This window comes from Carettochelys insculpta, chromosome 8, assembly GCF_033958435.1.
Source record: "Carettochelys insculpta isolate YL-2023 chromosome 8, ASM3395843v1, whole genome shotgun sequence".
NCBI classification, from domain to species: Eukaryota; Metazoa; Chordata; order Testudines; family Carettochelyidae; genus Carettochelys; species Carettochelys insculpta.
Window position 1 is genome coordinate 36,950,144 of NC_134144.1, and position 23,149 is coordinate 36,973,292.

General features: G+C 42.4%; 1 protein-coding gene across 1 annotated transcript in view; it reads right to left on the reverse strand.

Annotated features, from left to right (window-relative positions):
• Nucleotides 1-23,149, reverse strand: part of MYO3B (myosin IIIB) — a 314,275-nt gene that overhangs the window by 262,888 nt on the left and 28,238 nt on the right. The window contains exon 6 of the mRNA XM_075001557.1: nt 17,325-17,470. Coding sequence (XP_074857658.1) covers nt 17,325-17,470 — 146 coding nt within the window. The remainder of the gene's footprint in view (nt 1-17,324; nt 17,471-23,149) is intronic.

Consider the following 23,149-nt stretch of genomic DNA (forward strand, 5'->3'; position numbering starts at 1 on the left):
ATTGTTTCAGAACGCGGCGTGTCCAGAAAAATCATGTGATGCTGCACCTGATATGAGGATCCAACTCTCCAGCATTCTTCCTAACATTAGGCAGATTTGTGATCAAAAGATGCAAAAACACTTCTCCCATTAAAAATCTGATAAATTTTCCTTATTTTTATTTTCCAGTAGTTTTCTGTAAAAATAACAAATTCATAAAAACACAAAATTTAAAAATATTTTTCCAAACCTAATTTGTTTTGCATTTCTTTTTCATAAAATTGTTTTTAAGCTTTAAGAAATTACAGTCCTTTTTTTAACAATATAGTCCTTTCTATTTTTGTACAAAAGAAAGACACTAACCGCTCTTCTTTCAGCTATTATATCGACGTTTTGGCTTGGGCTGTACTTAATTTTTATACTTAACTGCTAACCGCCCTCCATTCAGAAGGATATTAGTTGCTCATTCAGATGATTTTTCTCTTGCTATTCTTTGTTCTTTGTAAAATAAAAGACATCTTAAAGACTAACTCTTTTAAATCAAAATTTCAGCATCATGTGCAGCAACTTTTCAATATGAAACCCTCCTCTTTTCCCCTAGCCCTGAACCAGTATGTATGTGTTCCATCAATATCTTCCAAGAACAAAAGTAATCCGTGGCCACATTAGTTTGGGAAATGTTGTTCTAAGCCATATGATCTCATGGCTTCACTACTTATAAAAACATATCATAAGTTTATCCCATTTTTTTATCATCATGTATCTATCTAATAATAAAGGAGTAATTATGCAGTTATATAGCACCTGGTTTTGGGTTTCAAAATACTTTATCAATGTTACTTAAATAATCTCTGGCTACGTCTACATTACCCAAAAACTTCAAAATGGCCATGCAAATAGCCATTTTGAAGTTTGCTAATGAAGTGCTGAAATACATATTCAGCGCTTCATTAGCATGCAGGCAGCCGCGGCACTTCAAAATTGACACGGCTTGCCGCCGCGCGGCTCATCCAGACAGGGCTCCTTTTTGAAAGGACCCCACCTACTTCGAAGTCCCCTTATTCCTATGAGCAGATGGGAATAAGGGGACTTTGAAGCAGCCGGGGTCTTTTCGAAAAGGAGCCTTGTCTGGATGAGCCGCGTCAATTTCGAAGTGCTGCGGCCGCCCGCGTGCTAATGAGATGCTGAATATGTATTTCAGAGCTTCACTAGTAAACTTCGAAATGGCCATTTGCATGGCCATTTTGAAGTTTTTGGATAGTGTAGACATAACCTCTGTGAAATAAGTAAATATCCTCACAACCTGGAAATAAATAAGTCACTCTGGGCTGGTATATATACCATAATTCCCAGACTCCAATTCAAGATATTTATTTCATTTTTGCTACAGCATTTATTCTAACCATTAGTTTTCTTTTCAAAATTTCAAACTGCTACTAGCTTAAGAGATTTTATCTATATGATATAATACTTTTCATAAGATAACAAAGCTTGAAGAATTTATGAGCCTATTTCACTTTAAAATGGTTAGTTCTAATGACAGTCAACATTAGACAATCTTTTACCTTATAATACTGTGCCAAAACCGAGACACACAAGTAGCGACAGCAGATGGAATAGGTTAAAAGTATCAAATCCTGAATTACCAACTTTGCTGGGCCACCTTCCCTTCATAATTTAGACCCTTCTGTTTGCGATTTGAAAATATATTCTAGACAGATGACATGTTAACAGAATCATTTCATGGTTCAGTGTCTTCTCAATATGATTTATCTCTATCTGTAGGCACCGGAGGTCCCTATTCAGGAGATTTATGAGCTGGTTCCAAGAATTCATTTTCATGAGGAAGACTGTGTGCATTATCACAAAATAAAAGATTAACATTTGCTTTAAGATTATGCTTCCTTCTCATGATCAGTTTTAGGGATAAGACGCTTGCATGTAACTGCAGTGCTACCTCCAAGTCATTTAGAATGCACAAAATGAAATGTTTGTGAACGTATGAAAATCATCTTTCCAGTATTTGTGCACTAGTCCGTGAACATATATTCATTCATGAGGCTACCATAAGGTGGGTGCATAACTGGCTGGATAACCGTACCCAGAGAGGAGTAGTTAATGGCTCTCAATCCTGCTGGAAAAGCATAACAAGTGGGGTTCCTCAGGGGTCTGTTTTAGGACCGATTCAGCTCAATATCTTCATCAACGATTTAGATATTGGCATAGAAAGTATGCTTATTACGTTTGCAGATGATATCAAGCTGGGAGGGGTTGCAACTACCTTGGAGGATAGGGTCATAATTCAGAATGATCTAGATAAATTGGAGAAATGGTCTGAGGTAAACAGGATGAAGTTTTAACAAGGACAAATGCAAAGTGCTCCACTTGGGAAGGAACAACCAGTGTCACACATGCAGAATGGGGAGAGACTGTCTAGGAATGACTACAGGAGAAAGGGATCTAGGGGTTATAGTGGACCACAAGCTAAATGAGTCAACAGTGTGATGCTGTTGCAAAAAAAGGAAACATGATTTGGGGATGCATTAACAGGTGTGCTGCGAACTAGACACAAGAAGTCATTCTTCCTCTCTACTCTGCACTGGTTAGGCCTCAGCTGGAGTATTGTGTCCAGTTCTGGGCACCTCAGTTCAAGACATATGTGGAGAAATTAGAGAGGGTCCAGAAACGTACCACAAGAATGATAAAAGGTCTAGAGAATGCGAACTGTGAAGAAAGGCTCAAAGAATTGGGCTTGTTTAATTTGGAAAACAGAAGATTGAGGGGGGACATGATAGCGGTTTTCAAATATCTAAAAGGGTGTCATGACAAGGGAGCAAACTTGTTCTTCTTGGCCTCTAAGGATAGAGCAAGAAGCAATGGACTTAAACTGCAGCAAGGGAGGTTTAGGTTGGACATTAGGAAAAAGTTCCGAACTGTCAGGGTGGTCAAACAGTGGAATAAATTGCCAAGGGAGGTTGTGGAATCTCCATCGCTGGAGATATTTAAGAACAGGTTAGATAGATGTCTATCAGGGACGGTTTAGACAGTACTTGGTCCTGCCGTGAGGGCAGGGGGCTGGACTCGACGGCCTCTCGAGGTCCCTTCCAGTCCGAGTATTCTACAGTTCTATGATTTTCTCCGAAAGCTACATGACACATACAAAGCTAGGATCAGAAAGTTGCTGTATAATGGAACATTTGCACCTGAAACTTAACTAAGACTTTCAGAAAACAACATCTCTGTCTAATTCTTTCTGCAAGCAGTGGATCTGCCATAGGACCAGGGAAAAGGAAGAGCTTGGCTACGGGAACGTCCTTAAGCAGAGATTTTCAAACAAGTTTGGAACCAGCTTTTCAAGACCTCAGCACCCACATCTGTGGCCAGATTATGAAGAGATGCCAGTTCCCATTTAGATACCTAAACAAAAGGCAGAATTTTAAAAGTACTCAGCATCCAGTATTCCCACTGCAATACTAATATATCGGTAGCTGTTAGTAGTTTGGCTATTACCCTTTTAAATACATGAAAATGGGGGATAGAAAACAGGGCGCCCCCCCCCCAAGTAACGCTTCCACTTTAATACTGCTAGAAAGTTCCCTACATGGAGAAGGGACAAGGCAGAATGTAAATGCATTGAAGCGTGTACGAAGGCAGGAATCTCCCCCCTTCCTCCATTGCCATCCAAAAAGGAAGAGCAAATTAGACAAGACAACTGGTGCTTGGGCTAAGCAGAAGAAGGGAACAACTGAGGCTTACAGTACTGGCAGGGTCCTGTTAAGAACTGTCTGCATTCAAACCAAGCACAGGCTGCATCTACTTTACGAGATAAATTCGAATTTAAGGCAGTTAGCTCGATATTACCACGTGACTGTCTTCTCTTTAAATACCATTCGCTCGATTTAGGGAGCGCTAACATTGAGATTACAATATTGTCCTTACCTGCCGGGTGTAGCGTCATGCTTGAATTCAAAAGTTCAGTTAAAAGCCAGTGTGGAAGCACCATGTCTTTAAATCAAATTTAGTAGCCTCCAGCTGTGTCTTCTCTGTAACCCAAAATGCCCCTCAGTGCTCCATTCTGGAAGCTGCTCTCTAGTGTGCCGGAATTAGGTAACAGGAAAACTGTGAATTTCAAAGCCGGAATGGCAAGCCTGTGGCTGTGGGCTCATGTTTGTATGAGAGCCTGAGAAATGTCTCTCTTTCTTTGCTATTAGTGCCGTGAGCACCTCTACCCATTACAAATAACCCCTGCAGGAAGTTTGTCTGTCTCTACACTGGTTATTTTTTTCTGCACTGCCTGGCACAAGCCACTGTCCTGCTGCACCACATGGCAACAAAGCTGCTGTGGGGGTCGTGCTTGCATAACACACTGAGAAACTTCTCAGCGGTTTTACATTGGTGCATGAACCTGCTTCCCTTCCCCGTGGGCTGCTCCTCCCCCACTTCAACATTCCAAGTGGATCTGAAGCCACAGACCACAGCACCCCTCCCCTGCCAAAAATATTTTCGGGAGCTTGCTGTTCATTGCAGACACCTGCTGGTTTGATGTTTCTGTTACAAAAATCTTTTTGCTAACGTTTCCTATCTGTCTTCATGCTTTGACCACCCCCCAGAAACACAGGGGGAAAGGTTAGTTGAGATTCCTGTTTCCGTTATAAATTCAGTGTATGATATTTCACTGCCATCCCCCATGTTGGCAATATCTGTGTAGTGAAGAAGATAGTCAAAAATCTTTTTTTCCTAGACTCTTCTATCCTCTAACTTTGAGAATACAGTCCAGGTCCCTGTATTATTTTCAGGGATCAGATGCTATCACGGGAACACTCAGTGGACGGCCAGTTGAGAACATAGCCTGTGCACAGAAGCCTAATAGTGCACAGGAAAGCCAAAAATGTCCACCCTCAGCAACTCTATTTTTTCTAATACTTTCCAATCTTCACTTTCCTTAAGCTTTTCAGGGTCCCTGTGTTATTTTCAGAGACCAGATGCAATCGTGGGAGGAGGGACATTCAGCGAATGGCCACTTAAGAATTCAGCTACAAAAGAGAGACGTTTCTGTAAACTTTTTTTTTGCCATCTCTGTGGATGCCCTATTTTTCCTTCCTTCCAACAGGAAAAAATGGACGTTTGCTTACCATGGGAGGGGGATGAGAAAAATGCAATGTGGGAAGAAGATCTCAAAGACCAGAGAGCATACCCAGAATGCTACAGGGATGAGGGAACCGTGGGATAAGTTACCACAATGCACTACTGCAACAGTCGATGTTTACCAATTGAGTGTGGCAGCAGTAAGTCGACTTTGTAAGGAGCACATGGGAAGGTGAGGAAGGTCAAATTCAAACTTATAAATTCCAGAATTACAAAATTGATATTAATAAAATTCAAATTTATCTCGTAGTGTAAACACAGCCACACTCACCAGACTCACTAGGGCCCTGAGTAGAGGCAGGGGAATTGGAGGCTGTCAGTAGCAAAGTCAGAGCCTTATGGACAGAGGTGTGGGATCTCCACAATCAGAGAGAGCAATGAAAACAAGGAAACAAGGAGAGAGCAGGAATCTTTGAGCAATAACTAGGGTCACTGAAAAAAAGGTATCTTAGTTCTTTAGGTTCTCACAGGTCATCATAACATGAATTTCATCTAAATGGGGAGTGTCTTATAGACACCCCCCCCAACCCTCACTTCACACTGCAGGTCACACAGGCCATTTGCCCTCCCATTTACAGACAAGTCCCCTCTCAGGCATATGCCCATAACTACAGCAGCTACAGCAATCACTTAACATTGGGAGAGTAATTTTAAACCTCTTTTAGCAAGATCTAGCACCTTAATAAAGGGAGACAGACAGCCCCATGTGACCAGCCAACTCTTCAGCATCTGCAGGTGCTTCACAGACCCAGAGAGTCATAAGAGTGACAGGGAAAATGAGTGCCTGACATTCTAGTTTCAATTAATTTATTTCTCATGTTAGGAGATGGAAAATCCTCTGGGCAGCTAAAAAACATTCTATTATATTCTGTGTGGTTGCTCATGAAAATATTTTCCTTTTGAGCTAAACATAACTGCCCTTAGATGGTTCTCACTCTTTCCTGATGTGACACCGTAGGGCATGAGAAGGCCAACAAACATGCAGATGAGTAACAATTCGAATGAGACATCCTCTTGACTTCTATGTAGGCTCACATGTACATTGCCAAGAGCAAACCGTTACGTGAATTCCTCATTGCTCTGAAACATGGTCCTGGTCTAGAGTTAAATCCATACCCCTCAGGGCCATAGCTGTCCCTAACTAAGTAGACACAGTCAGGTCCACAGAAGAATGCTTCGGTCAGCCAGCTATCATTACTCAGGTAGCTCAAATTCTAAAACCACTTCTGTTGCTCTAGTCTGCATTTACAGTACAGGGTGCCATAATGGTGCTTACAGTGCAAACTTAAACTACCTGGCTCTTAGTCTCAGAGAAGACTTGCTAGCCATTGCCTTGGGATCCAACACCCTGAAGAGAAGTAGGAAGGATTTTGATTTGCAGTTGGTTGGAATTATAAAATTCAGAACGGCAGCAGAAATAGCAAGTGGTTGTGAATAAACAGGAGAAAAGAAGAAGGGGAAAGGCGTCCCAGGGGAAGGAGGATATGGAAGAAACGGAAGGAAGGATGGAGAAGAACATGGGGGGCTGTGGTGGGGTGGTTACCCTCCACTGGTATAGAAAGAATTAAAAATAGCCCTGGGAGTTAATCAGGGGGAGGACTGTGGCAGCCAATAGGGGCCCAGGAGGGCTGTATAAAAGAGCTAGCTGGACAGGGTGAGCAGACACTCTTGTTCCAGTCCCAGAGGGAGAGGGACCTACCTGACTTCTAGAGTTGGGTACCATGGACAGAACAGATCTAGAGAAAGCAGAATAGGCCAGCAGTGCTCTGGCCAGGCAAGCACCAGATTTCAGGGCCTGAGATGAGGCCTGAGGGTACTAGGGCAGCAGAGAAGCAGCCAGGGCAGAGGGAAGCAGCAAGTCAATGATGAGTCTTAAGACCACAGTTTGCCCTGAGGTATGGTGCTAGACTGGCAGTGAGTCACTAAGGCAAGGTTGGTATAGGGGTGCAGGGTTCACTGGGAAGGGAGGACCCCACAGTGCAGGGCACTTTGGCAGGGCAGTACCATGAGAGAGAGAAGGACTCTATGGTCAGGGAGGAAAGCGGTCCTGTTACATGGTGGAGAACAAACTGATAGGCGACAGTGCATGAGACACCAGCGAGAAGAGGGCGTTTTGGAAGCTGGAAGAGCTAATTCACATGTGACCAGCAGGAGGCTCCACAGCAGTGAGTCACATCCTGTTATGGGGCAAAAAGGGTGAGGCTGACAACGAGGGGACTGTGAGGAAGAAGCGTGGAATAAATTGGAACAAACGGCCAATCAGCATGCATCAGCATTGTCCAAAATTTAAACAGAGAAACCTGATTTAGTTCCTTCCGTCAGTCACTGAGTGGTGTAAAGGTCTTTCTAGAGTGGCCCTATAATCTCTGCATTTCACTTAGATTTTACTGAATGCTTGGGATTCAATTATTTTCTCACAGAAGTCGGAGAGGGAAAAGACCCCTCAGGCATCTAGGCAATATCCTTGCCTGTGTGGGACTGTCCCCTGTATGTAGGACCCTACCAAATTCATGGTCTGTTTTCATGGTTATAGGATTTTAAAATAATAAATGTCATGATATCAGGTATTTCCATCTAAATTTCAAATTTGTAGGCGTTAGGCCCCAAAAAGGAGTTGTAGTGGGAAGTCAAAAAGTTAGGGGGAAGTTGCGGTAGGTGCTACGTTTTCTTCTGCACTGCGGCGGGTGGCAGCACCATCTTAAGATCTGAGCAGCTGGAGAATAGTGATGTAACCCATGTCTCTAATGGGGGATAGCTCATTAAGAGTCCCCTGGATGGTTGTATCTGTGTCATTGTTGCTAGGCAGATTTAGCACTCCACACTCAGAAGGTTCTGGAGTTGAGGGGTGGCAGTTGTGGGTCTGCTCCAATAGGCTCTGTGTCTGTTGCTGGGGTTACTCCATGCAGGACAGAAGACAGGGAGAGGCTGAGGTCAGGAGCAGAAAGCAGGCTGCTGCCCCTCTACAGCACTTTGCAGCAGGTAGTGATGGTGTTAACCCTCTGCCAGGGAACATGCACAGTGTTAATATAAGTAATGGCAAGAGAGTCATTTCTAGTTTGTTATTTTCAGTTTTTGTGTTTTCTTGAAATAGGGTTTCTTTAAGCCTGCGTACTTGGGACTAACCAGTCACTCGGTCCAATCTGTTTGCCGGTGGTCTAGCAGTGATACACAGTGCAGACAAATCTGGACGGATCGCAACTGGGGATTCTCAAAACCAAGTGGAGGGAAGATGGTTCAGACTCAGCAAACTGTACAGATTTGGTGATCAAAGACACTAAATGAAATTTAGCTGAACTAACCTAAGCTTTGGGGGAGCTCTCAGTTTCTGCTTACTGTGTTTGGTGTGGACTGAACTGTTCAAGTTTTACTTTTGTTTTCCCTTTGTTTAGGTTTATTGTAACTGTCAGAATATCATCTCAGGGTTTATAAAATAGTTGTTATAAAAATGTAAGATTGTTCCTTGTTTCTTTATCATAAGACTATATAAAGTCATTTGATTAAATTAATGTCTTTAGTTCTTTTTAGGACTTGAATGTGAGGAGGCTGACCTGTGCAATCCTTTCTGAAAATCCGTAAAGACCAAACTCAGGGTCTCCGGTTACTTTTCTACAGGAATTGAGGTTTATCTTTAAAGCACTGGAGAAGGGCAATGAAATGCCCACCCAATGTCACAGTGGTTACTGGCCAGGCGCTTAGCTTGGAAGGCAGAGTCCCCGCCAGCAGCAACCCAGAAGGATGGTATGCTATGGTACTGCCATGCTTGCCCTGAGCATGGCTGCCTGCAGAGCTGGGCCCTGAGTCAGCAGCCACCACTCTGCAGCCACCCAGCTGTGAAAGCAACAACACAGAAGGGTGGCAGGGGACAGGACTGCTACCTTTCTGTGCTGCTGCTGGCAGGGCGCTGCCTTCAGAGCTGCCACTCTGGTCACCCAGCTCCGAAGGCAGCATCGAAGTAAGGGTGACAATGCCACAATCCCCCTAAAATAACCTTCAGATTCCCCTGCAATGCCCGATTGAGCTAGGACCTCCCCCATTTAAGAAATACTGGTGTCCCTACTGAACTCTGCACGGTATTGAGTAAAAGCCAACAAAAGACCAGATTTCATGGCCCATGATTCATTTTTCATTGCCTTGAATTTGGTAGAGCCCTACCTATATGTTTCCCATTGATAATTGGAAATATGATGGAAAAAGTTATTAAATAACCAATTTATTAGCACTTAGAGGATATCAGGCTCATACAAATACCCAATATGGATTTGTCAAGAACAAACCATACCAAACCCCTACACGCAAGCCTCCATACATACAGTAAACCTAATTTTCTTCTTTAACAGGGTTACTGGCCTAGTGAATAGGGGTGAAGCAGCAGACTTCAATATTTCTTGATTTTAGTATAGCTTTTGACCAAGTCCCCCCATGATGTTCTCAACAGCTAGCTAGGGAAATGTGGTCTAGATGAAATTACTGTAAGGTGGGTACAAAACTGGTTCCAGCATCATACTCAGAAAATAGTTATCAATGGTTCACTGTGCAACCGGGAAGATAGATCTAGTGGTGGGGATGGCAGGGAGGTCCCCCATGGTGATCAGTGCTGAGTCTGATAGTATTAAGTATCTTCATTAGTGACTTGGATAATGGAGTGAAGAGTGTGCTTATAAAATTTGCAGGTGACACCAAGTGCTGGCGGGGGGAGCTGCAAACACTTGGAAGACTGGATTAGAATTCAAAACAAGCTTGTCAAATAGGTGATTGGTCTGAATTCAACAAGATGGAATTCAGTGCAGCCTGAACCTCTCTAATCCATGAGCTCTCTTGTCCGGCAACATCTGTACTCCAGAATAATTTTAGTTAGGCAGATGACAACTTATCATGGGTTTGGCCAAGTTTCCCACAGTCCCATAAAATTTGTTTACAACCACCAGTGTTGGTGCTCAGTATTCTGTTCCCTTACTTAGTGCTAATTTACTCCCAAAATGTCTCCTAAGAGCCCAGTGAGCAGTGGAAATGTTGGTAATACTGCTAGACAATATTGACCTCTCATCGTCCAGCAAATTCTCTGGACACTGGTCAGGTCCTGAGGGTGGAAGATGAGAGAGGAACAACCTGTACAGATAAGTGAAATACTTTGCCCTTTGGAAGAGAAACTCAAATACATCAGTACAAAATGGAGAATAACTGATTAAGTGAAAGTACTGTTGAAAAGGATCTGGGTATTATCATGGATCACAAAATCAACAGGAATCAACAATGGGCTGCAGTTGCAAAACAAGGTTAGTACCATTCTGTGCTGCTTTTGCAGAGAGTAGCATGTCAGATCTGGAAGATAACTGTCCTCGTCGCCTCAATACTGATAAGGCCTCATTTAGAGTATGTCTATACTACCAAGTTTTGTTGTTGTAACTTATGTCAACAGCAAAAAGTCAACAAAACAAAAATTGCCAGAGGGCGTTCGCGCTCGGTCTCTCTATTGACAGGTCATGCCCACACTGGGGGCATCATCAATGACAGTGTGAGCAATACACTGTGGGTGAGTATCCCGCAGTGTGGTGGGAGGGCAGAGCTGATCCATGCACTTCTTGGGATTCCCTCCACGTTCGCGCACAGCATTTCAGCTGCTAGAAGATCCAAATCAAGAGACAAATGGGTGGGCAGGGATCAAGGGTCAGTTACCAAGAGCCAGACCAGTGAGGAAACTGGGAGGTCAGTTTCAGGCAACAGAACCAGATGGCAGGAAGCAGGCAACAGAATCAAGAGCTTTTTAACTTTCCTAAGAAATCAATCCTTCCATCCCCATGATAATTTCATCACTCTTTCAGGAGCTGGTCCATTGCCTTCAATGGGCTTTCATCAGTCCTTAAAGGGACAAAACAGAAAGAACAATCATTCTACCAAAAAGAGAGCACCAGAGAGAACTCTCCAGATATTTGGTCACTTTTTGGAGATTAATATTTGGTCTCATACCTGACGACCCTCTAATCATAAGGACGCCATTACTGACGTGCTTGTTGACAGGTTCGGCATAAAGACCAAGGATTAAATTAACACGGCATCTGAACTCTTCTATCACTCAGGTTCAGGGATCAAGGAATAAAGGGGTTTTATTGTAGGAAACTTTGTACTAATAGTGTCTATACTGTACACATTCTATGAAGATGTTCTATGAGGACTTTTGTGTCCAAATGGGTCAATTTGGCACTTTTCACTAACGCTGACATTTTAAAGTTAATTCCTGCAGGTTAATTGTCCTTTCTTCAATTAAAGGCTTCAAAATTCAATGTTCATGTGATTAAATGCATAGCACACACAGCCAGTCTGCCACACAAAACTGCTGTTGGATACGGAAAAGCAGCATGGGCCACCTATTGTCATGTATGTAGGGAAACAAGGACATGGTGTTTTCAGATAATCTAAAACCAGTACATGGGTCACTTGTTGCAAATGACAGTTACATCCCTCCCGCAAACTAGCCTTCCAATCAGTCCAGTCAGCAAAAATGGGCAACAGAGGATCAATGAAGTTGGAATAGTAGAGAACGTGTTGCAAAAATGAGATATGTACAGTAAATCAATACTTCTTAACATTTATTGCCCATTCTGACTTGGTGGCATTTTATATTTCCAGCTGAAAAAAACAGGTTACCATAGCCACTGCAGAATTCTGTAACACACTCCTTTGCAATCTTAGCCCTGCATCATTATGTATTTCTACTAATATTGTAACTGAAACCTAATTTGTAAATGCCATTTAAAACCAGAAGCCAATGAAAGGTTCAAAGAAACAGCCAGCCTCCATTTTATCATGAGATATTCATTTAGGAGAGGGAGATACTGGGGAGTGGCCTCCTTCCACATACATACCCTTTACTTTGTTTTTTTCTCTCGAGAGGGGTAGGCATGCAGGGAGCACAGCACCTCACCAGGAACTTCCACTGGGTATATGCCCTCAACGTACTGGTGTGTCCAGAACTGCACAAATGAGACTCTGCAGAAGCAACCGAATGTTGGGGAGCTCATTTGATCTCCTTTTCTTCCCTCGCTTTTGATTTGGTTTGCGCCAGCATTTTAGAGAGCTAAGTATGTTTGTTTGGGCCTATGAATGAGTCAGCTGGTCAGGAAGGCAGAATTTATTGCTACACAAGCCAAAAGGCAGTGGGCTTTTTTTAAATGTATTAAATTATAATGGGTTGTATCAATAGATATTAACGCAAGTTATTATGCATCTATAGTATTGTTTTTCACCCACAAACACTGAGTAACTCTGGACAGTCAGTCAAATGACTTATTTTCTATTAATCAAAAACAACAAGAAGGAACAAAAATAAAGTCTGTATGAGTGAGCAAAGATAACAAGAAAAACAGTTTACATTGATAAGTCTAGACTAGGACTGCATTTTATAGGTTTGTTTGATTTGCAATCTGTTGTTCTTACTATCCTTACACGCTGGCTCTTAAAAGCTTTATTAATAAACGTGTATTTGTTTTCACTATAAATAGATTAGAATGTTGCATTCTTATAAAGAATCTGATCCTGAGTTATGCCAGTCAAGCGGCGTGTACTCTCTCCCTTCAGGAATAGCCTACCTGATTATTCATGTGAGTGTCTAGTGACAGGAGCTGGATCCAAGAGGGGGCAATAGAGACACTCAAGCAAAGGTGCTGGGGAGATGATATGTGTCAGTCAGTAGCCTGCACAAGAGAAGAATCTGCAGAGACTTGGAAGTCAGTGCATGGCTGCAGCCAGTGAGTGTTGGTTTCCTTTGACAGACAAGAATGCTTCACATCAGGGGCATGCACAACAGTGAGAGCAAAGCAGCATCATGAGGCCGCTTCCAATAATCAGTATGGGCACAGAACTCCTCCACCCCAAGCCTGCAGCAGGTAGAGCAAACTCTTATGGCTCTAGGCTGCAGCAGGAACTGACAGCTCCACTAGCCACTGGACTACAAGCAAGGGCACAAAATATGCCCCTCCAAATGCAATCAATTTAAACTTCTGCACACACTGCTACTTCATGCGAAGGGTAGATAGTAGCAAGGTACCTCACAATTCTTAGTAACCTTGGGACAAACACATTTCCTATATGCTCGTTCCTGAAACTGCTAACGTGGGCAACCAGATGTAGTGTGGACACAAAAAACTGGACTGAAATCACCACGAGATGGCTCCTCTGATGGTAGCAACTTTTGGTCACTACTCACTATCCACCTGGATCGCATCTAAGTCAGTGCCTAGAGGTGATAAGCTCCAAATCTCATTAGCAGTCCCTCTTGCCATGCAGCTCCTGTTGTAGTCTATTATGGTTTGTGTGAATGAACAGTTTTTCATAGTGGCATTCTAGCAACAAGGGAAAATCATTTCATTCCAAAAAATAAAAATTCTTCTGAAGTTAAGGAGTTTAAGTGGTAAATTCTCATACTATTTATAATATCAAAATAGACACCCCATCTTAGATTTTGCAAAGTCATACAGACATATATCAGTAAATGCAGGTGGAAGAGAACTCACACACAAAATCCAAACATCCACTTGTCACATTCCGTATATCTTCCTACCTAATTCTTGCTGTTAAATAATACTATGAAATGATTGCAGCTCCTTTAAACTGTTTCGAGTATTCATCTGATACAATTTATGGATATTAGTTTTGAAATCTGGAGCCCCCCCGCCTTGCTGCTTTAATTGCCATGACCCATTTTATATTTGCGCAAAGACAAGATGAACTGCTGTCTCAGTCTGAATAATTTTTGGAAGAGTGGTAGCAGTTCACATCTGGGTCGGGTACACGGAGAGAACATTATGACGCAAAACCTAAGACAGACTTATCTGCATATAAATAGACCTAATCAGAAATGCAAATTGCAATCAGAAGAAATTTTAAAAGCCTGTGATAATTGTGTGATTGTGCAGATAACAAAAGGTCAAACACTTATTGTCAAAGCTTTTAAACTTACCAGCCAATGACAATTCTTCCTTTATAAATGCAATGGGGAAGGGGCAACTGGATACACCAATCTGAAGTCAATCTTGGTCCAATTCTTGAGATATTTTTTCTATTATTATTCTGGCCCTACTGTTAAGACCTATTTCACACCATCAGGAACATCTTGACTTGTCCCGCTAGATTGGTAGAAATTCCAATCAGGTGATAAAGCAAAACAGAAACAGATAACGTGAAATGAAATATTCGGGTGATGTTAATAAATATGGCTAGAACCTCCATCTTATTTTATATGCACATTGCACATCTTATCATCCATAGGTAAATTAAAAACAGAAGTGATGGACTCAATTTAGTGAAACTGACAGATTGCCACATAATATTCTCTACATTACATGTATTTCTTCCACAATCAAACAAGTCAAGATTCAGAGAAATGTCATTTCAGAATATTATGTTACATTTTCAAACACTTGCTTCTGCCTCTGTTGAAACAAATACTTTTATCATAGAATCATAGAATTCTAGGGCTGGAAGGGACCTCAGGACATCATCTAGTCCAGCCCCCTGCCTAAAGCAGGATCAATCCCATCTAAATCATCCCAGCCATGACTATGTCAAGCTGGAACTTAAAAAACTCTAGGGATGGAGATTCCACCACCTCTCTTGGAAACGCATTCCAGTCCTTCACCACCCTCCTAGTGACATTATTTTTTGTAATATCCAACCTGCACCTCTCCCTCTGTAACTTTAGACCATAGCTCCTTGTTCTGTCATCTGTCACCACTGAGAACAATTTCTCTCCATCCTCTTTAGAGCCCCCTTTCAGAAAGGGGAAGACTGCTATCAAATTGCCCCTCAGTCTTCTCTTCTGCAAACTAAATAAGCCAAAATCTCTCAGCCTCTCCCCATGGGTCATGCACTCCACACCCCTCATCATTTTCGCTGCTCTCAGCTGAACCCTCTCCAATGCATCCATATCCTTTCTATACTGGGGGGCACAGAACTGGACACAATATTCCAGATTAGGCCTCACCAGAGCTGAGTAGACGGGAATAATAACTTCTCTAGATCTGCTGGAAATGCTTCTCCTAATGCACTCCAAATATGTCATTAGCCTTCTTGGCTACAAGGACACACTGTTGACTCATATCCAGCCTCCCATCCACTGTAATCCCCAGGTCCCTTTCTGATGCACTGCTACTTAGCTGGGGGTTCTCAGCCTGTAACAGTGATTAGGATCCTTCCATACCAAGTGCAGGACTCTGCTCTTGTCCTTGTTGAATCTTACCATGTTTCTTTTGGCCCAATCCTCCAATTTATCTAAGTCACTCTGCACCCTACCCCTAGCCTCCAAGGTATCAACCTGATCCCCTAGCTTAGTGTCATCTGCAAATTTGCTGAGGGTGCAATCCATCCCCTCATCCAGGTCATTAATAAAGAAGGTGAACAGTACTGGCCCTAGAACTGATCCTTGGGGCACTCCAGTTGAAACCGACAATAAATCAGACATTGAGCCATTGACAACTACATGTTGGGCCTCTCTGTCAAGACTGTTTTCTATCCATCGTACAGTCCATGTTTCCAATCCATACTTCCCTAACTTATGGGCAAGAATATTGTGGGAGACTGTATCAAAAGCTTTGCTAAAGCCAAGGTATATCACACGCATTGACTTCCGCATGTCCACACAGGCTGTTACCTCATCACAGAAGCTAATCAGATTGGTCAGGCATGACTTGGCCTTGGTGAATCCATGTTGACTGCTCTTGATCACTTTCCCCTCTTCCAAGGGTTCCAAAAGGGATTCCTTGAGGATTCCCTCCATGATTTTTCTGGGGACTGAGGTGAAGCTGACCGGTGGATTGTCCTTCTTTCCTTTTTTAAAGATGGGCACTACATTTCCCTTCTTCCAATCATCCAGGACCTCTCCTGATCTCCACAAGTTTTCAAAGGTAACAGCCAAAGGCTCTGCAATGATATCTGCCAAATTCCTCAGTACCCTTGGATGCATTAAATCCAGAACCATGGATCTGTGGGCATCTAGCTTATCTAAAGAGCTCTTAACCCATTCTTTCCCCACCAAGGGATGCCCATCTCCTTCCCATACTGCACTGCCTAGTGCCATAGTCGAGGAGCTGACCTTGTCCGTGAAGACTGAGGCAAAAAAAGCATTGAATACTTTAGCATTTCCCACATCACCTGTCACCAGGTTACCTCCCTCATCCAGTAACGGCCCCACACCCTCCCTGATAACCGTCTCATTGTTAACATACCTGTAGAAGCCCTTCTTGTTGTCCTTCACATTCCTTGCCAGCTGCAGGTCCAATTGTGCTTTCACCTTCCGGATTACCCTCCGGCATTCTTCAGCCATATATTTATACTCCTCCTTACTCACCTGTCCAAGTTTCCACTTCTTATATGCATCCTTTTTGAGTTTAAGCTCACCAAGGATTTCCCTTGTAAGCCAAGCTAGTTGCCTACCATATTTGTTTTTCTTACTGCACACTGGGATAGTTTGTTCCTGTGTCTTCCATAAGACCTCTTTAAAATACAGCCAGTTATCCTGAACTCCTTTCCCCTTTATATTAGCTTCCCAGGGGATCTTGCACATCATTTCTCTCAGGGAGTCAGAGTCTGCTCTTCTGAAATCAAGGATCTGTATATTACTGCTCACTTTTCTTCCTTTTGTCAGAATCCTAAAATCTACCATTTCACGATCACTGCAGCCCAGATTTCCACCCACTTCTATTTCTTCCCTGCTTGTGTGCAGCAGGTCAAGCTGCACATGGCCGCTGGTCAGTTCTTTCAGCACTTGTACCAGGAAATTATCCCCGAGATTCTCCAAAAACTTCCTGGATTGTCTGTGTGCTGCTGTATTGGTCTCCCAACAAATATCTGGATGATTAAAGTCTCCCATGAGAACCAGCAACTGTGATGTGGAAGCTTCTCTTAGTTATTTATCAATAGTGTCTGAGAAAATCACATTTGCTGTCTATTGTGGATGGCGTTTAAAATCAAAACCCAAGAGAAGAATAAAGTAGGTAAATACAGAATTCTATTATTTCAACTAGCCCTTATTATTAATTCTAAACTCAGAGTGAATAGGAATCCTTGTAATGATGACAACTCATTTTATCCATTTTCCAGGGATGGTTTCTTACAATTCAAGGAGAAAGTGTTTACCAAATATTTATTTTACTTTTCATTAGACTGTGAATAACAAACTAGTGAGTCAAGAGAGCCATCTAGTGCCATACCTTGGAATCTTAAATAGCGTTTTCACAGGATGCATGTCAAATAAAGGTGGGTCTCCATCACCCAGTTCAATAGCTGTGATCCCAAGGGACCATACGTCACACCGAGCATCATAAGAGTAGTCATACTGTTGTTCACAAGCAATGACCTATCAGATAAAAGCAGGAAAAACATGCAGTATTAACCTTCTGTTTAATCCACTCTGTGTCAGCATGACGTAAATTTATTTTTGATTACTTAAATCACATGCAGCCCCTACTCCTGAAGCTTTGCCTGCATTTCCTAGATGGAAAATTCCTATGGAATTATATCCTTTAATTTGGCTTGTTTGTTTTTATTTTTTTTAAAATAGTTCCAAAATTTAAGAGAGAATTATATCCCATCTAGTGAACTGTAGAGGATGATTCAAACATCTATACAGAATGTTCTTTTTTAAAATTCTATACATTTTAATTTCTACTGAAGCCGATTGCAATTCTACAGATACATATTGATTTCATGCCTATTAACTTCTACAGCTATTCATAGGGTGCAAGGATGATTTGCATGATAAGAATATTGAATCACTCACTCCCACTAGTCAATTTCTTTCAAATATATATAGTTTTCCCCTCTGGACCTGCATAAATAGAGAAAGCTGAATCAGTATATTATGGGTGTGACCTAAAACCCACTGAAATTAATAGACATTTTTCCATAGACTTCAAAGGGACTCTGGACCAAGATCTGTATGCATGCACCAGTGAAAATCAGTTGTAATTTCAACACAATTAGATCTGAGGTGAAAACAAGCCTCTGCATTTGAACATCCCCAAATCTTGCTGTGGAAATCAGAAACCAAATCCAGGTTTAAAGTTGACCCTTAACTCTATAAATGCATGAAAGAAACCCTTGGATCTAAAAAGCCTTGCACTTAGCGTAGCTTGGACTCTTGAACTGACTTTTGCAGCTCAAACTTCTCCTCATCAAGTGCTTTGAAAACTTTTTATATTTGGGTGTATTAAGTTGTATGTGCAGTTTTCTGCATAGCGTTAAATTAAATCATAAAGCTGTATTAAATATAAACAATTGCTGATAGCAAAAATTATTTTCTTATAAAAGAAACAAAGGGTGTTGATTACACAAACTCTAGTGGAGACAGTATGAGTTATGGATAGAATAACAGCATTTTCTGCTACAGCAATTTATTTTAAAGCAGCTCCTTCCACTTGGTCTCTCTCTCATTTAATTGCTTGTCTATAGAAAGTTGATTCAGAAAAACTAGACACATATCCCAAACTTTTTCACAGAACTAGAACAAAATCTTCAGATAACTCTCCTCCCTAATTGTTCTGTTTAGTTTCATATATCACACTCAGAGGGATAACCAAGTGTTGTCCAGTAGAGTATTAGCCATTACTAATACTAGTCACTTGAGGGGATTCCCCCCCACCCCCCGCCTTATCCTCCTCACCCAAGTAGTAAAATTAGAGTAAAAGGTTTATGAGGATTCTTTCTATAATCTTGGACTGACTCCCCCGCCCCACAAACACAATCCAGTCCCCACTAAAGCTTGTCTGTTCAGGAGACAGATCTTTTGCTTGGCAGTGGATAGTTCCATTGTGTCTGAGGAGTGGAGTTGTCAACCACTGTCCTCCTCCAATTTCTTTAGCTGATCACGTTGGTATCTCCCTAAGCTCAACTAATTAAGTCTCTTGAAGATATGGGCCAAGACCTAGAATACAGCACAATATTATTCTATGGGATGCCACCATAAAGACCAGTTTGATGTGCTCCCAGTAGTCCATGTTGCTAAAAAGATATACTGGCATGTTCTGTGCTAGTTAGGGTTTCCAGATGGCTGCATATCCAGAGATATTGCAATGTTGTAGGATTTGAAACAGGAATAAAACAAACATAGATTCGGTTTTATTACAACCCAGGGGCCTGCTAGCTCTTTAAATAGCTCCCTGTTGGCTTTTGCCCCAGCTAGGCCACTCAAGGACAGGAAGGTAAGGGGGCAGTTGCCCAGGGCCCGAGGCTCTGGCCACCACAAAAGCTGTTTTGGCATTGGTGGAGGCCACAACTCTAGGCCCTTTAAACTGCTGCATCAGCGCTGCTGTGACACTCCCCACTGCAAGGTTGGGGGCAAGCACTCATGTCTGGGCAGCACTAAGGGCTGACTACCCTCCCCCCTGGCTCTTGGCCCCACCCCTCCTGAGGCATGGCACGGGGCCCCCTCCCCTCTTGGCCTCAGCGGCTGTCTGCCCCACAGGCTGCCACTTAGCCAGCTCTTGCCAGAGCTGCACACCAAGGTGCACCCGCCTACTTTCACTTCTGATTGGAAGCCTCACAATACCCCACAGTAAAAACAGGTAATAATGTCTATAGCAGCTGTCTGCGTGGACCAGGAGAGGGAGACATGTTCTGGGCGGCCTAGTGTGGCAGGACTCAAGAAGCTAGTCATGATAACCACCGGAAAATAAAAATAGAACAGTGGTGATAAAATATCTTCATGACTTATCCTGTTCCAGAGGTTTGGCTAACGTCTTATTTTAGCAGTACCACATGACACTTCATACCTACAGGACGATACCCTCCCTGCCAAGAGGATTTTATTGTTTAATGGTATAATTCTGCTCTCATTGAAACCAGTGCCAGCTTTGCCATTAACTTCATCAGGTCCTAAATTAGACAACATGTGGACACAAAAGACAGGGAAAGAGAAAGTGACGCACAGGATTGGGCAGTGGTGATGTTTGGCATGCATACTACTGATTTGGGGACAGGATGACAGGTGCATTTGTGCATACATTTATCAGAACTGAAACATCAAACCCTTTTGAGATTTGCCTTGGACTATTTAGAACTGGAGTTATTTTTGTCTTGGCTTCAGTTTATACAGCACATGGGGAAAAACGTCACTACAAGTATATAACATACCGAAGAGTGGAGCTCTGCTAGCTGGAGACAAGCACGGTATAATTAGCACTGCTGACCTACCAGCTGGAAGGAGTCTGGAGTTTAAAGGGCTGAAGCTCCTGAGGACAGCTACTACTGTACTCAGTTGATGGCACTGGCTAAGCAGCTTTTGGAGACCATGAGTACAATGATGAAAGCACAGCAGAGAGAGAGCATAAAAAAATGAACGTGGTACAAAATTGTTACCCTTGCTCCAAGGAGAGCAAAACTGCTAACCATGCAAGTCAGGCAAAATAAACCAGCTGAATGTCATTCCACATGACATTATGTAGCCTATTTAACTTGACCTCACTTTAGGATGAAAAATATTTTCATAGGCCTTGTATACACTAGGGACTGTTACTAGAAGTCTCTCTCTGATTCAGTTCCGGTGGTGTTTGGCATTATTGGAAGAGTTGGTGTAGTTACACCAAAATCACACACCCACAAGCCAAAGTAAACTTGAGTCCTTAACTGGTTCTTTATTCCCATTTCTTTATTCATGACTTCCAGCTCTTATTGAAAGACGACAAAAAGTTAACCTTTATGGAAGATTATCTTTTTTAAACAAATCAATAAAATGATTGAATTTCAGAACAACTTATATAAGTTAACTATTGATCCGTGCACATAGCACCTTGCCACCAGTCTCCTTCCTATAAGTGCAGGGATTACACCCATTCCCACACAGTTTCCACAGGAAATTTGGCTTGGGGTTCAGGCATAATGGAATGTTCTTCACACCGCAAAGAAGCTGACCAAGTTCTCCACATCTGCCATTCCTGCCAGAGTGCAAGAGTGTGTACAGATCGTGCACCTCCCTACAAAGAGAACTGTGACAACTGGCTCTACATAATTACAGACCTCAGAAATACTCTCTCTATGTTCCCAAAAGCCCCCTTTCATGCTGCCCCACTAGGAAGTCAGCTCTCCAGCTGGCGAAGGGTGAGATGATACAAGCACTGCCTCTCTGCACAGGTGCCCTTGTATTGTCCCACTGCTTTCTTTGACCTTCTGGAGTGTGCTCCTGATGGGTAAATTTCTTTGAGGACTTTTCTCCAGTTTTCAAAATTCAAACTTTCCAAACACCATTGTGCTGCTTAAATGTTGTTAGCCACTCCAGCATAACTCCTTCTTTCCTATTGCAGTTCACTGTAAGCTTTGGTTTGACCTTCATCAAAACTGAGATAAAAAAATAACCAAGGAAGTAGCTAAAATTTCTCCAGTTTGTTTAAATTTATTACCCACTTGCCCCAAACATCTGTGTTCCCAATGACACATCACTTTACTGAAATCGTGTGAATCAGCTCCCACAAGGTGATGACTCAGAGGAAGTCACAAGCAGTTAGCTAATTAAATGAGCATTGTTTTTCATTTTCCTGACATGTCAAAAATGTTGATCCGCTTGACTACAACGCTGCCACAGTCTACCCCCAGACTGTATTCGTCTAGATACTTGCATGGGCCTCGTCTCAGCACTGTGTGAGTTCTTCACAAACACAATGAAATTTGTCCTCAGCACCCTGTGAGGCAGATGAGCATTTTTGACATTTTGCAGCCAGTGAAGTATGGAGAGATTTATTCTCAGGGACAGCTAACCATCACAGAGGATATCTATGGAAGTAAATGCAGATCTCCTGAATCCTAGTCCAATGACACAGAGGACGAAGACATGCCCCCTGCCCCCATAAGCACGGCATGCTGCCCTTGATTCTAATTCTAAAATCTATCGTCTGCAATTTGACAGCAAAATTCACTGTACATTTTAACTTAGAAAGTTCATCTACAAGCTATGCCAAAATAATGAATTGAATGTCTCAGGGAGTTGCATTTGCGATGGGAGGGCTACTCTCACTGTTTTCAGAATGATGGCGTTGAACTTCAGTAGGCTACACAAATAGCATCAGGCTTACATTAGTCCAGTAGACAGGAGAGAACATACTACTAAAACTACATTACAGCAAAAATCTTGGCATTGGCATCCCAGTTCAGAAGCATTTTAATCAGATTTCCTGTCAGTCTAATGTGAATTCTTTTCGTTTCCAACTAAATTTAATCTGCAAAGAAACATGCAGCCAAGCGTGCTTCATGTAAGTTTCCTTCACTCACCTATAGCAAGAGGAGCTGCTCAGACAACACATTGCATTTGTTACCACCATGCTATTGGGTTTGTAAAATGTATATGTATTGCCTGATTACAGATGCTGAATGATTACTGAATGCATGAGAGTTAGCCATTTACCTTGGGATTCATTGGTATTTGGCTACTGTGTGCCCTTCATAGAAGCTTGAGGTGGGAAAAAAGCAAGATTCCCATTTAGTGTTCCAACCATGGGAGATGAGGATGGCAAGCAAACCAGATGCTTGGGGGTTGATTTGTGCCCAGCTTGTACCTTGGCCTGTCTTCATTGTAAATATTTTGCTGGTATAACAATACTGGTGCAGCTGTAGCAGCCAAGCCCCCAGTAGAGATTTAACGTGTGCCAACAGAAGGCATTTTTCTGTCAGCATGGTGATGCCACCTCCACAAAAAACATTTGTTCTGTTCTGTCAGCATAGCTGCACCTCCCCAGTGGATCTGGTGGCATCACTATGTCTGCTGCAGAAAGAGGGAGCTTCACACATCTGACCAATGCAGTTATGTAGGCAAAACTCTGTATTGTAGATCTGGCTGAAAATGGGGACTTCCCACTTCCACATCTATACTGCTGCCTATTCTGAGTACAATATCAAAGTTAACACTCATTCTCCTATGCATCCAATTCAATAGACCCTGCAGTAGGGATTCAAATCATATGTGGTTCTAAGGGACCAGACCCAGCAGTCACAGGTTCAGTTTCCAGATCCAGCCTTCCTGAAGAGCCTTGTGGTTTTGTCCTGTCTTTCA